Raw genomic sequence first — 13,233 nt, forward strand, 5'->3', positions numbered from 1 at the left:
CGTTGTTAAAAGGGAGTGTATACGTTGTTTAAAGGGACCGTATACCTTGTTTAAAGGGAGTGTATACGTTGTTTAAATGAGCTTTATACGGTGTGTAAAGGGACTGTATGCGTTGTTTAAAGGGACTGTTTACGTTGTGTAAAGGGACTGTATACGTTAATTAAAGGGACTGTATACGTTGATTAAAGGAACTGTATACGTTGATCAAAGGGAGTGTATACATTGTTTAAAGAGACTGTTTACGCTGCGTAAAGGGACTGTATACGTTGTTTAAAGGGAGTGTATACGTTGTTTAAAGTGAGTGTATACGCTGTTTAAAGAGACTGAATACGTTGTTAAAAGGGAGTGTACACGTTGTTTAAATGGAGTGTATACGTTCTTTAAAGGGACTGTATACGTTGTTTAAAGGGACTGAATACGTTGTTAAAAGGGAGTGTATGCGTTGTTTAAAGAGACTGAATACGTTGTTAAAAGGGAGTGTATACGTTGTTTAAAGGGCCTGTATACCTTGTTTAAAGGGATTGCATACAATGATAAAAGTAGAAAGTAGAATGTTCTATTCACAACCCAACTTTAACCTCCCCCCTCTCACCCTCCCCCCTTATTTCCCCCACCTTCCCCCCCCCCTCCCACCCTCCTAAAATATTTAAGTCCTCTGAACCCGGTAATTACTAAACCATCTGCACTTGTGGTGAATTAATTAATTAATTATAGAGTTAATTAATTAATTTCTTCTTCAATTAATTACAAAGATTAGAGTACTTGAACAGTTCTATGTCTTAAAATGATCTAAAAACCATTGAAAACGAACAAATTGTGTCTTTTTAATGCAATTAATCGTTATTTTTCAATAATTCTAGTTGAAAAATAGAAATTTGCTGCAGGCGCTGTCTAATTCAATTTTCTGAGGTTTTTCCCCACCTCCCACTCTCTATCCCTCCCTCCCTCCCTCCCTCCGACCCTCCCCTCGTTAATACAGAATATTGCACGTCATGTATATGTGTTGTGTTCACGGTAGGGTGAAGAGAAGTCCTATTTAAACCCCTGGGACCAATATAGATACTCCCGGGGATTTTTATTCCCTTCCTACTTTTCTAATTCCCCCCCCCCATTCTTCATAACTGCTGACCCTCCATGACTCAATTGTGTTGATGCAATGCTACATTTGGTAATTAGCTGTAGATTAATTTACCATCATACTTCGTACAGAAAATATTCTTGAATTCTATTACACGATGAGGATATTTTAGTTTTTATTAGAAGGGATAAATCTTAATTCTGGTTTCTCTCAAGTACGTAACAGAATATCATTTGTTCAGGTTTACTAAGATGCTCTTTTAGTAATAGAATATCATTGGTTCAGGTTTACTAAGATGCTCTAGAAATTGAATATCATTGGTTCAGGTTTACTAAGATGCTCTAATAGTAATAGAAAATCATTGGTTCAGGTTTACTAAGATGCTCTAGTAATAGAATATCATCGGTTCAGGTTTACTAAGCTGCTCTAGTAATAAAATATCATTGGTTAAGTTTTACTAAGATACTCTAGTAATAGAACATCATTGGTTCAGGTTTTCTAAGATGCTCCAGTAATAGAATATCATTGCTTCAGGTTTACTAAGATGCTCTTATAGTAATAGAATATCATTAGTTCAGGTTTACTAAGATGCTCTTTTAGTAANAAATTGGTTCAGGTTTCCTAAGATGCTCTAGTAATATAATATCATTGGTTCAGGTTTACTAAGATGCTCTAGAAATAGAATATCATTGGTTCAGGTTTACTGAGATGCTCTAGTAATAGAATATCAGTGGTTCAGGTTTACTAAGATGCTCTAGTAATAGTATATTATTGGTTCAGGTTTACTAAGATTTACTAGTAATAGAATATCTTTGGTTCAGGTTTACTAAGATACTCTAGTAATAGAACATCATTGGTTCAGGTTTTCTAAGATGCTCTAGTAATAGAATATCATTGGTTTAGGTTTACTAAGATGCTCTTGTAATAGAATATAATTTGTTCAGGTTTACTAAGATGCTCTTTTAGTAATAAAATATCATTGGTTCAGGTTTACTAAGATACTCTAGTAATAGAATATCATTGGTTCAGGTTTACTAAGATACTCCAGTATAATAGAATATCATTGGTTGAGGTTTACTAAGATACTCTAGCGGTATAATATCAGTAGTCAGGTTTACAAAGATGCTCTAGTAATAGAATATCATTGGTTCAGGTTTATTAAGATGCTCTAGTAATAGAATATCATTGGTTCAGGTTTACTAAGATTCTAGTAATAGAATATCAGTGGTTCAGGTTTACTAAGATGCTCTAGTAATAGTATATCATTGGTTCAGGTTTACTAAGATACTCTAGTAATAGAATATCATTGGTTCAGGTTTATTAAGATGCTCTAGTATTAGAATATCATTGGTTCAGGTTTACTAAAATACTCCAGTACAATAGAATATCATTGGTTCAGGTTTGCTAAGATACTTTAGTATAAGAATATCATTGGTTCAAGTTTAACTGTAAGATTTATCTGTGTTTAAGTAAAAAGAGTTCTGTGTGAGAGAGACATAATGTTTTACACACATTTTAGTAATTTATCTTGGGCAGGGAGTGGATTGCAGCATGTATACAGAAAACTCCTAAAATAAAGACAAAATAAATACTGAAAGGGATTGGTTTCGTTGTTTTGACTGTGTTAAGGAGAAAGGATGATGGATACTTTTATATCTTAGAATTGAGATAAGATATTCATGTGCATAACTTACATTGAAACACGGCATTATAGGTATTTATCTAGCTTTATTATGCCCTATTTGCAAAATGCAAGATTTTTGTGCCGAATTTCCTTACATCCAAAAACAACAACAAAAAATGTTTAAAAGTTGTCTAAGGAATTTATAAAGAAAATGAAAATAACTATTTGCTATTCTTATATCTTTCTATCTATTTATAAACATTGAACCCCCAGTGGAACAAAGTGTGGGAATTATAAAAGGTTTGTCTAAAGTAGCAATTCTACAAATTAGACTAATTTTCTCAAGCACACTTATCCTTTCTTCTCTTTTGTTCATTCTTATTTAAACATCTTTTATCCTTCAGAAGAGTTCACTAAAGGATTGTAAGCGTAATTTCAAGTTGCATTTCCAATTCACAGTGATACCCTTAATAGCTTTGTGAATGTAGAATCCAAGAACAAAATTGTTATCAGTTTTCGATAGAAGGATACAGTTAAAACTGCTTAGGATCCTCAAGATTTTGGCTTACTGGATCCGGATCCGCAAAAATATCCGGATCCAAGGGGTAAAATATCAACCAAAAACTGCAAAATAAAATTTTTACTCCTAAAACCCAAATCTGAATTTTTGAAAAAAAAATTTGAATGGTTCATTAAGTTTTAGGATAAAAATTAGCGAAATTTTTCAAATTTTTTGTTAACCAGATCAGTAAATCTTAAAGAAGTGACCTGAATCCGGATCCGGATCCATTTTTTTCCAGTGCGGATCCAGGATCCGGATCCGTATCAAAATTAAATGGATCCTAAGCACTGATTAAAAAAATAAAAAAGTATTTAAACAGTATTAAAAAGCTAACAGAAGAGAAAATAAAATTAAGGTTGGAGCGTTTATTCATTAATACTTAAAACACAAAAAACAAGACAAAAAATATGAAAAATTGAGAGAATTGCGTAGACCTGAATTGCGTAGACCTGAATTGCGTAGACCTAAATTGCGTAGACCTGAATTGCGTAGACCTGAATTGCGTAGACCTGAATTGCGTAGACCTGAATTGCGTAGACCTGAATTGCGTAGACCTGAATTGCGTAGACCTTAATTGCATAGACCTGAATTGCGTAGACCTAAATTATTGATTAAAAATATTGGACCCTAATTTAGAACTCCACTTAATCTGTTAATTTCTGGATTTCCCCTTATTACCAATGTTTTAATTTGGACAAAATGTCCTGACGGGATAAAGGAATTCAGTCTTTCCCACAAACTCTAAATTTCTTATCCCTATAGTTTTACACCCCAATGTGGTAGAACTTAATCAAATAATCTTAGTTTGAAATATCAAAGCCCAAAGGTATAGGCTATCAGGCTGCAAATATATAGGGATTAGACAATTTGAGCTTGTGTTAAGTACTTAATTTTCAACACTCAGTGTTAGTGGTGTTAATTACTTGTTTAGAACTATTTCCCCCCTGTACTTGCAAATTGCAAATTGCATGCAAATTGCAAATCTCTATGATGACGTATTTTTTGTTTATTTGAATTTTTTCTTTGAATTTTAATTGCTATGTCTGGCTTATATACATCAATATAAACACAGATTAAAACTGTCAATGTTATCAACATATTAAACATAATTTAAGAATTTTTAAAAGTAAACATTAAAATCTGTTAAAACATGCAGAACAGGCATTATTTAAAGGGGTTGATCAGTTTTCATGAATTTTGATCAAAAAATATATCCAAATTGATATTTTACTTTTTTGTAGCCTTAGAAAGGTTCATTTTAGAACAATGCGTCACTTGTTTTCGTGATAGCTTTGAACCCTGTAAAACGAACTTTAGCTTGAATTGTCTTTGTAAATATATTTTTTGTACATTCCTTATCAGAAAGACCTTGAATTAATTTACAATTAATCAGACGACTTTACAATCTAACTTTACAAATATGATTCACAAAAGACGTCAGATTAACTGTCAAATAATTCCGGGTATGAATGATTATGACTGTATATGTATTGGTGGATTTCTAATTTTAAGAAGGTGTTCATAAAGCTAATAGACCCTTTAGTAGAAATTAAATTTAATATTTAATATTTTAAAGAACATAAAATGTGCGATATTTTTTTTATAAATAAAGTGTAACTGATATCTGTAAATAATCCAATTATACCGTATTAGATATCATCCGAAATTTAAATTATACTCATAGTCAATTCTGCTGCAAACTAGACAGATAGTCAATTCTGCTGCAAACTAGACAGATAGTCAATTCTGCTGCAAACTAGACAGATAGTCAATTATGCTGTAAACTAGACAGATAGTCAATTCTGCTGCAAACTAGACAGATAGTCAATTCTGCTGCAAACTAGATAGATAGTCAATTCTGCTGCAAACTAGACAGAAAGTAAATTCTGCTGCAAACTAGACAGATAGCCAATTCTGCTGCAAACTAGACAGATAGTCTATTCTGCTGCAAACTAGACAGATAGTCAGTTCTGCTGCGTACTAGACAGATAGTAAATTCTGCTGCAAACTAGACAGATAGTCAATTCTGCTGCAAACTTGACAGATAGTCTATTCTGCTACATACTAGACAGATAGTCAATTCTGCTGCAAACTAGACAGATAGTTAATTCTGCTGCAAGCTAGATAGATAGTCAGTTCTGCTACAAACTAGACAGATAGCCAATTCTGCTGGAAACTAGACAGATAGTCAATTCTGCTGCAAACTAGACAGATAGTCAATTCTGCTGCAAACTAGACAGATAGTCAATTCTGCAGCAAACTATACAGATAGTCAATTCTGCTGCAAACTAGACAGATTGTCAATTCTACTGCAAACTAGACAGATAGTCAGTTATGCTGCAAACTAGACAGGTAGTCAATTCTGCTGCATACTAGACAGATAGTCAATTCTGCTGCAAACTAGACAGATAGTCAATTCTGCTGCAAACTAGATAGATAGTCAGTTCTGCTGCAAACTAGACAGATAGCCAATTCTGCTGGAAACTAGACAGATAGTCAATTCTGCTGCAAACTAGACAGATAGTCAATTCTGCTGCAAACTAGATAGATAGTCAGTTCTGCTGCAGGAGAAGCTGTTAAATATTTTCAACCCAACATCGTGAACCTTATTTCAAATTATGCATTCTGTTTGCTCAAATAATCCAAGTTTGATGAGGTTGCAAAGATATAGAGATTACAATGTTCTAGTTATGTGGCAAAGTCTTAATACCTTTAATACTTAATACTTAATACCAGCACTGACAAGAAGGTTAAGTCGGGTGCAAACCCGTGCTAATGGTAGATGTTAAAGTCTACTACAGTCAAGGAGAATACGTACACATTGCTACCTTTGCTGAATTAATATTAATTTATAAGTTCAATAAATCCATTCCTGAAAATGTTTTGATTATTTGATTATTTGAGTGCTAATTAAGTATCATACTTGTAAATGCACAAGGGATATATATTCAGTTGGGATTTTAACATGAATAGTTTCAAAACAAATACCGATCAAATAATTTTATTGAACATAATATTTTTAATTGGCTCATATTAAATTTTCTTTTCTAATTCATTTTTACCAAAACCATTATACAGTATTATTTTCTATTTTGTGTTTAAAAATAAAGACTATAACTATAACTACATATAGATTTCTACATATTGAATAAAATTACTTGTGACTTTGTGACCTCATGGCTCGTCTAGCTTTGATTTTACTCTAAACTATAAAAGAAGTATCCGGTTACAAAATTTAGGATCCAAATTTATCCAGTTACAAAATCTAGGATCAAAATGTATCCAGTTACAAAATCTAAAATCAAAATTTATCCGGTTACAAAAACTAGGATCAAAATTTATCCGGTTACTAAATCTAGGATCAAAATTTATCTGGTTACAAAAACTAGGATCAAAATTTATCCGGTTGAAAAATCTAGGAAAAAAATTTATCAGGTTACAAATCTAGGATCAAAATTTTTCAGGTTACAAAATCTAGGATCAAAATTTATCTGGTTACAAATCTAGGATCAATATTTATCCGGTTACAAAAACTAGGATCAAATTTATCCGGTTACAATATCTAGGATCAAAATTTATCCGGTTACAAAACCTAGGATTAAAATTTATCCGGTTACAAAATCTAGGATCAAAATTTATCCGGTTACAAAAACTAGGATCAAATTTATCCGGTTACAAAACCTAGGATCAAAATTCATCCGGTCACAAAATCTAGGATCAAAATTTGTTTATTCTTCTCAATAAATGTTTAATTTGATGAAAAAAGGGTGAGGAAGAAAGGGTGACTTGGGGGGGTGGATGGGGAGAGATGGGGGTCTGATAAATATAAAGACAGTTTAGCAGTTTCATAATTTTCACCAGTCGCGTTGATTATCGATCACACCTTGTTGATCTCACAAAATCATGTAAATTCAGAATTAAGGAATCTATTCATCATTCATATTTTTACAAAACATTTTTAAACCCCCAATTGCATTTTTTCAACCCAGGAATCAATTTAAAATTTATAGACTTTGAAAAATAGCAGTTTATTAATGCCAGTTATACATTTTTCAGTAAAATACACAATTTTTCAAGCTTTTGGCCTCAGAACATTTTCTTTGTAACTTCCATAACTCAATCCTAAAAAAAATAACAGCATATTAATAATTTACAAAAAATACCTACTGAAATTAAACCTCTAATTATTCTTAGAATCTCAGGGGGGAAAATCAAACTGAAAGCTTTTTAAAAAGTTTTTTTTAATGTTATCAAATGTTTTTAATGTTATCAAATGTTTTTAATGTTATCAAATGTTTTTTTTAATGTTATCAAATGTTTTTAATGTTATCAAATGTTTTTAATGTTATCAAATGTTTATAAAGGGAGCATCAAAAAGTGTACGTATGCTGCTGCCAGTTAAGATCACCTTCTTGCCTAAATCTTTTCATGTTGGGAATCTAGTGTTAGGTACTTTAAGGCTTCCGTCTGCAACTGGGGCCGAGAGCTGAGGCTAGAATGGGCCACGGCCGAGGGTTGTTGCTAAGATACATTTGGGAAATTGCCCATTTGGGAAGTTGCTACTTGGGAAAATAACCTTGGGAAATTGCCGCTTGGGAAAATGTCTTTGGGAAAGTAGCTAAGAACGGGGCACTATAGTTTCAGTTGAGTGGATATTTCCATATACTGAAACCGCCAATTGAAGGATTTATAAATCTGATTGGATAATGAGCTAGATAGAAAGATAGATGTTACCGCAATTCTATTGGTTCAGAATAGACAACAAACACATGACTAAACCCTGATTGGATCAAGCGCTACTAGACTCGGCATACAGGAGTGGGGTTTTACCTCTTGGATTATATGCTGTAACTACGAACCATTGTCCATTCTAAACAACAGTCATTGTATTTTAAATCAAAAAATAAACTAATCACCCCACTCTCCTTGCATGATTACTTTCAACGTTTTTGACTTTATTACTTTTTAAGAAATTTAATTAAAGGTAAAAATAAATTTTGAGTTTTTTAAAAATATTTTTTAAAAATATTATCAAAAGTCTATGACATATATTTGGTTGCAAAAGTGTAGGGGGAATAAACAACCTGAGATTGTGACAAAGACTAAATATTTTTATCCTATTTAGTTGTTTTGTATTAAATTATTTATATTCATGTTTTAAAATACAATGATTTTTTCCTTTTGCGTTACACCAACACCTAGCTCAGTAGTTTTCTTCCAAATGATCTGAGCAAACTGACCTAAATATCAGATCACGTCAATCTAAAGGAAATTTCACTTTAGACTAAAATCATTTATTTGTCATATCTCCTCTTATTGAAGAGTTATTGAGAAGGATAAAATGTTTTGAATTTTTATATGTAACCGCTTAAATTTGCTCTTTTCAAATTTGTGCATCAGATCAAAACTTGTAATTCGAACCAGTAATATTGCATAAATTGACATTCTACTTCTACAGAGATAACCAGAAAACTCTGATAATGAAGACGACTTTCAGACTTAAGATATGACTTTAAATGGTCCAATTAGCATGGTATGCAGCAATTGTACAGTTTAAACAGACCCATTTAACTTAATTAGTGATTTAATAACTTTTTAGTAAGGCTATTTGCTTTTTAACATCATTTAAGTATTGCTATAAAGCCGTCTTCCTATTTCATAGTTTTCTGGTTATCACTGTAGACTAATTGTCAGCTTTGCAATTTTATGTTTTAAGTTTCAAAAAAGCCTTTCTATTACTAATAAAGTCCAAAAATTCATAGTTTTATTTTTACCTATTTTCTTTTTTTCATCTTTTGATACTTCTTTTGGCTCGCCTCCAAAAAAGTTTTTATAATATTGTATTCCATTGTACCAACTCTAAAAAGACAAAAATTAATCTTTGCACTGTGAACGGTAATCTAAATATGCTTTTCTAGAAAGTTTGTTTGTATCAAATAAATTTTGATTTTTGAACAACAACCACAAAAAATATAGATAATTCTGAGAATTTTTTTTGTTATTCTTTCAGAATTTAATAAGAGTGTTTGCCGTAGATAGAGCAACAATTAAAAGTTAAAATCAAAGATGGACGCGAAGCACCCTGTTAGTTATTTATGTACAGGGTGTCCCACATCATATTAGATCGTCAATCGGTCTAAATTACGATTTTCGGGACTAATCAGAAAATTTAAGAAGAATGAATCATCATTTTGAAAAATTGATTTTAAGGCTAATAAGAATCTTCTTGCGAAAAATACAAGGGTTTTCGGGTATTTTAAGTTTATTTTGGCGTTACATGGAGATAATCTAATATGATATGGGACGCTCTGTACATTAATGTGAGTATTACCTCCACAACTTGTTTAGCTGACAGTGGTCCCTCTCCTTTATACACATTTTCTCCATAAAAAGTACCACTGCAAAAAAAAACGTACTTTTTGAAAGTTTTTTTCTTACCAGCGCCTCGCCATGTAAAGTTAGGGTCTAATTTCTTTTTGAATAACTAGGAATAATTGGACTATTGACATGTTTCATACTATAACCCTCAACTTTAAGAGCAATATAATAGGGGGAGATGGGACCATACCCCCCCCCACCTTTATAAAATAAAAATTGCCCAAACAGGATAGGGTTAAGGTTACCTAGGTCTGAGGTTGGATACTTCTCCTACAGAAAAATGAGCACGTAGCATCATCTGAAAATTAAAACTTAATTTTATTTTCATTAAATAGACGAATTTCATGTGCTCGATCTACTACAGAACCCCCTTTAAACTGCTATCTTATAATCAATAAGGTCAAAGAAATAGTCGTTTTTCTAGCGTGTATAACAAATTCTCTCAATTTCCGATCATTGTTCCTGTAACAATAAATCCGCAAGTCACATGTATAGAGAAACTGCAACCGAAAATAATCAATAAGTATAAATTAGTTATTTTTAGTTCAGACAACAGTTTCATTATAGTTTCAGTAGAAGTAAATATTTTCATTTACTGTTAGCGCCGATTGAAGGATTCATAACTTTAATTGGATAATGAGATAGATAGAAAGATAGATGCTACCGCTATACTATTTCTATTGGTTCAGAATAGACAACAAACACATGACTGAACCTTGATTGTATCAGGCGCTAATGGACTCGGCATACAGGAGTGGTTTAAAGGGTATACCGTTGTGTTTCACACATGCCCCTCTATCAATGGAGATTATTAAAGTATGTTTATCGGTCCCATTGATGTTGAAATTAACTGTTTACCGTCTCCGTAAGTTTAAGTGGTGGAACTCCATGTAGTTTCCTGTACTTGTTATGCTCATCTAAAACCTCCTGGGCAAATTTCATCTAAAAAAAATTCGATCAGCTTTCTGAAATTTGAAAACTTGTACTTGCCTTTGTACATTGATTTAATGAAATAATATTCAAATGTAATAATCCCCATACCTTTGCAACCTGATGGTATAAACCTTTGATATTTTAGACTTAGAATGTTTTATCTAACAAAATTTATGGTTCAAAATATTCAAGGTCTACGACTTTGAGCTGAAAAGATATAAGGATTAGAAAATCAGAGTTTGTGGCAATGACTCAATTCCTTTGAATGTTTTAAGAAATTTATGAAATGTCTTACATTAAGACCCATGGCTCTTTTCACTCGTCTACATGAAAAACATAAATTACAGTGATAACTAGAAAACTCTGGAATAGGAAGACGACTTTTAAGCTTAATTTATGACTTTAGATAGTCCAATGGGAAACAGAAATTATTCATTGTAAACAGACCCATTTCACTTGATTTGTGATTTAATAAGTGCCTAGTAAAATTATTTGCTTTATAACAACATCAAGTACATTTCCATATATTGTCGTCTTCCTATTTCCATATATTGTTGTCTTCCTATTTCCATATATAGTCGTCTTCCTATTTCGATATATATATGTAGTCGTCTTCCTATTTACGAGTTTTCTGGTTATGACTGTATATAGATTTTAAAGATATAATATAGTATTACAAATTAAAAAATACTAAAGAATTCACACAGCCTAGTCAAAAAATAACTTAATTAGAACCTGTGATTTAAAAGTTTTCGCTCGAGTCTTAATTCCTAAAGGAGTTAGTACCAATGCACCTTAAATCTGAAAGCTCAAGACAATAAGTCTCAAGGACAGCTGAGATCTGAGTGCTAATTTATTCAACCATGGGCTCTAGAAGCTTGTTGTTCAAACTTTATTCTAAATAATCAACTAATTGTCATTGTAATTTCAAATGACACCATAGTTTCAGTAGAAGTAAATATTTCCATGTACTGCTATAGCGCCAATATAGGGATTTATCTCTAATTGGATAATGAGCTAGATAGAAAGATAGACATTACCCTCCATGCAATTTCTATTGGTTCAGAATATACACCAAACACATGGCTGAACCCTGATTGGATCAGGCGCTAATGGACTCGGCATACTAGAGTGATGACCACCAATTAAACCTTTTTGTATGGTGGACCGTGGTAGCCAGAACTTCGGGAAACCCATTTTTGGCTCTCTGTAAAAAGTTATATTTGATTTTATTTAATTTTGAATTATGTTCAAAAAAAAGTTTGCAGAATTACCCTGTAAACCTTAATTTATGATAATCTTGGGAATCCAGCTTTGTCTAGAAACAACACTTCCTCTTTAAACATTTAAACATCCCTAAATTTAGAAATGTGCCCACCATGAGCTATGATTATTCTCGTGGTTCTCCCGAGTATTAATTCAAAATTTAAAGCAAATCGGTCAAGGGGTTCTTGATTTATGATAGGATTTAAACACTAATAGACGGACACACAGAAAAACAGAGATTACTACTTTATAAATGTATAAAAGTACTAGAGAAAATATTTTAGTTTTTTATCTTTAAAAACAAAGTAAAAGAAAGGAGTTCTGTCAATTGCCTTCTTTTTCTCTTGTACATAAATTTGGAAAAGTACAAGACACCACAATTAAAAATTATCAATTTTCAGGAGGATTTTAAAAGATTTTCCCCAGACGTAGATTTAGAAGCGATATTTTTCGGTTCATTTTTGCCATAAATTTTCACCTTGGAGAACAAATTTGCATGTTTGATAAAAGGAAACTTCTGCAGATTAAAGTTTTAAAATGTTGGAACCTTCTCATATTGTTGTTAAACCTGTTAAAAGTCTAAATACATAAAACTTTTCTGTAAAACGAATCTGACTCTTGCCCATCCCTATTTGCAACAGACTCAAATTTCCTAATCCCTTCATATTTGCAACCTGATGGTTTCATAGTTTGAAATATCTAAGGTTTATGGCATTGAGTTGCAAAGATATGGGAATCAGAAAATCTGAGTTTGTGGCAAAAAAGTTAGAAAATACTTACAAAATAGAATCAATACTTTCAGCTGAATCTGAAGAGGAGTTGGATTCTAAAGTATTAGAGCTCTCGACTCCAAGAATCATTAAACCAAGGATAACAACTGCGATCATCTAAAAAAATTAAAAATAGAAATCAATATTTTTTCAAAATTAAATTAAATCAATTATAAAACTTTTACGTTTTAAATGTTAATGATTTTAAAATTATTTATTAATATTAATTATTATTATTATTCTTTACTATTAATATAATACCTTGTCTTACCGGAAAGATTGGAACTGAATTTTAAAACAAATTTTCTAAAATCCAAAAAAAAACATCTGGAGTCATAAAACTTTTGATCTTTATCAATAAATGTCATTAATAAAATTTTATTTCAGAACTGTTTTATTGATTAAAAAAGATGTATCATTTAAACATAAACATCTAAATTATAGGAATAGCAGTAGCACATCTAAGTGCCACAAAAAAATACCAAAGCATGGTGATCAGGACATAGCTATCCAGCTCCTGTCCTAGTTGGCTGATCAGGACATAGCTATCCAGCTCCTGTCCTAGTTGGCTGTGATGTATACAGAGCTCCTGTCCTAGTTGGCTGTGATGTATACAGAGCTC

The 13,233-nt window shown here is 31.9% G+C and overlaps 1 protein-coding gene across 1 annotated transcript; it reads right to left on the reverse strand.

The window, feature by feature from the left end:
- Positions 1-7,266: 7,266 nt before the first annotated feature.
- LOC111697734 (Golgi-associated plant pathogenesis-related protein 1) lies at positions 7,267-12,962 on the reverse strand. Its single transcript, XM_023467833.1, has 10 exons — positions 12,873-12,962; positions 12,622-12,728; positions 10,871-10,898; positions 10,501-10,584; positions 9,888-9,940; positions 9,596-9,662; positions 9,039-9,123; positions 8,443-8,504; positions 8,095-8,134; positions 7,267-7,386 (listed from the first exon to the last, which is right to left on the reverse strand). The coding sequence occupies exons 2-10, from the start codon at positions 12,726-12,728 to the stop codon at positions 7,337-7,339; spliced, it is 576 nt and encodes a 191-aa protein (XP_023323601.1). The 5' UTR covers positions 12,873-12,962; the 3' UTR covers positions 7,267-7,336.
- Positions 12,963-13,233: the final 271 nt, after the last annotated feature.

Source organism: Eurytemora carolleeae, unplaced genomic scaffold, assembly GCF_000591075.1.
Source record: "Eurytemora carolleeae unplaced genomic scaffold, Eaff_2.0 scaffold4, whole genome shotgun sequence".
In the NCBI taxonomy this organism is placed as follows: Eukaryota; Metazoa; Arthropoda; class Copepoda; order Calanoida; family Temoridae; genus Eurytemora; species Eurytemora carolleeae.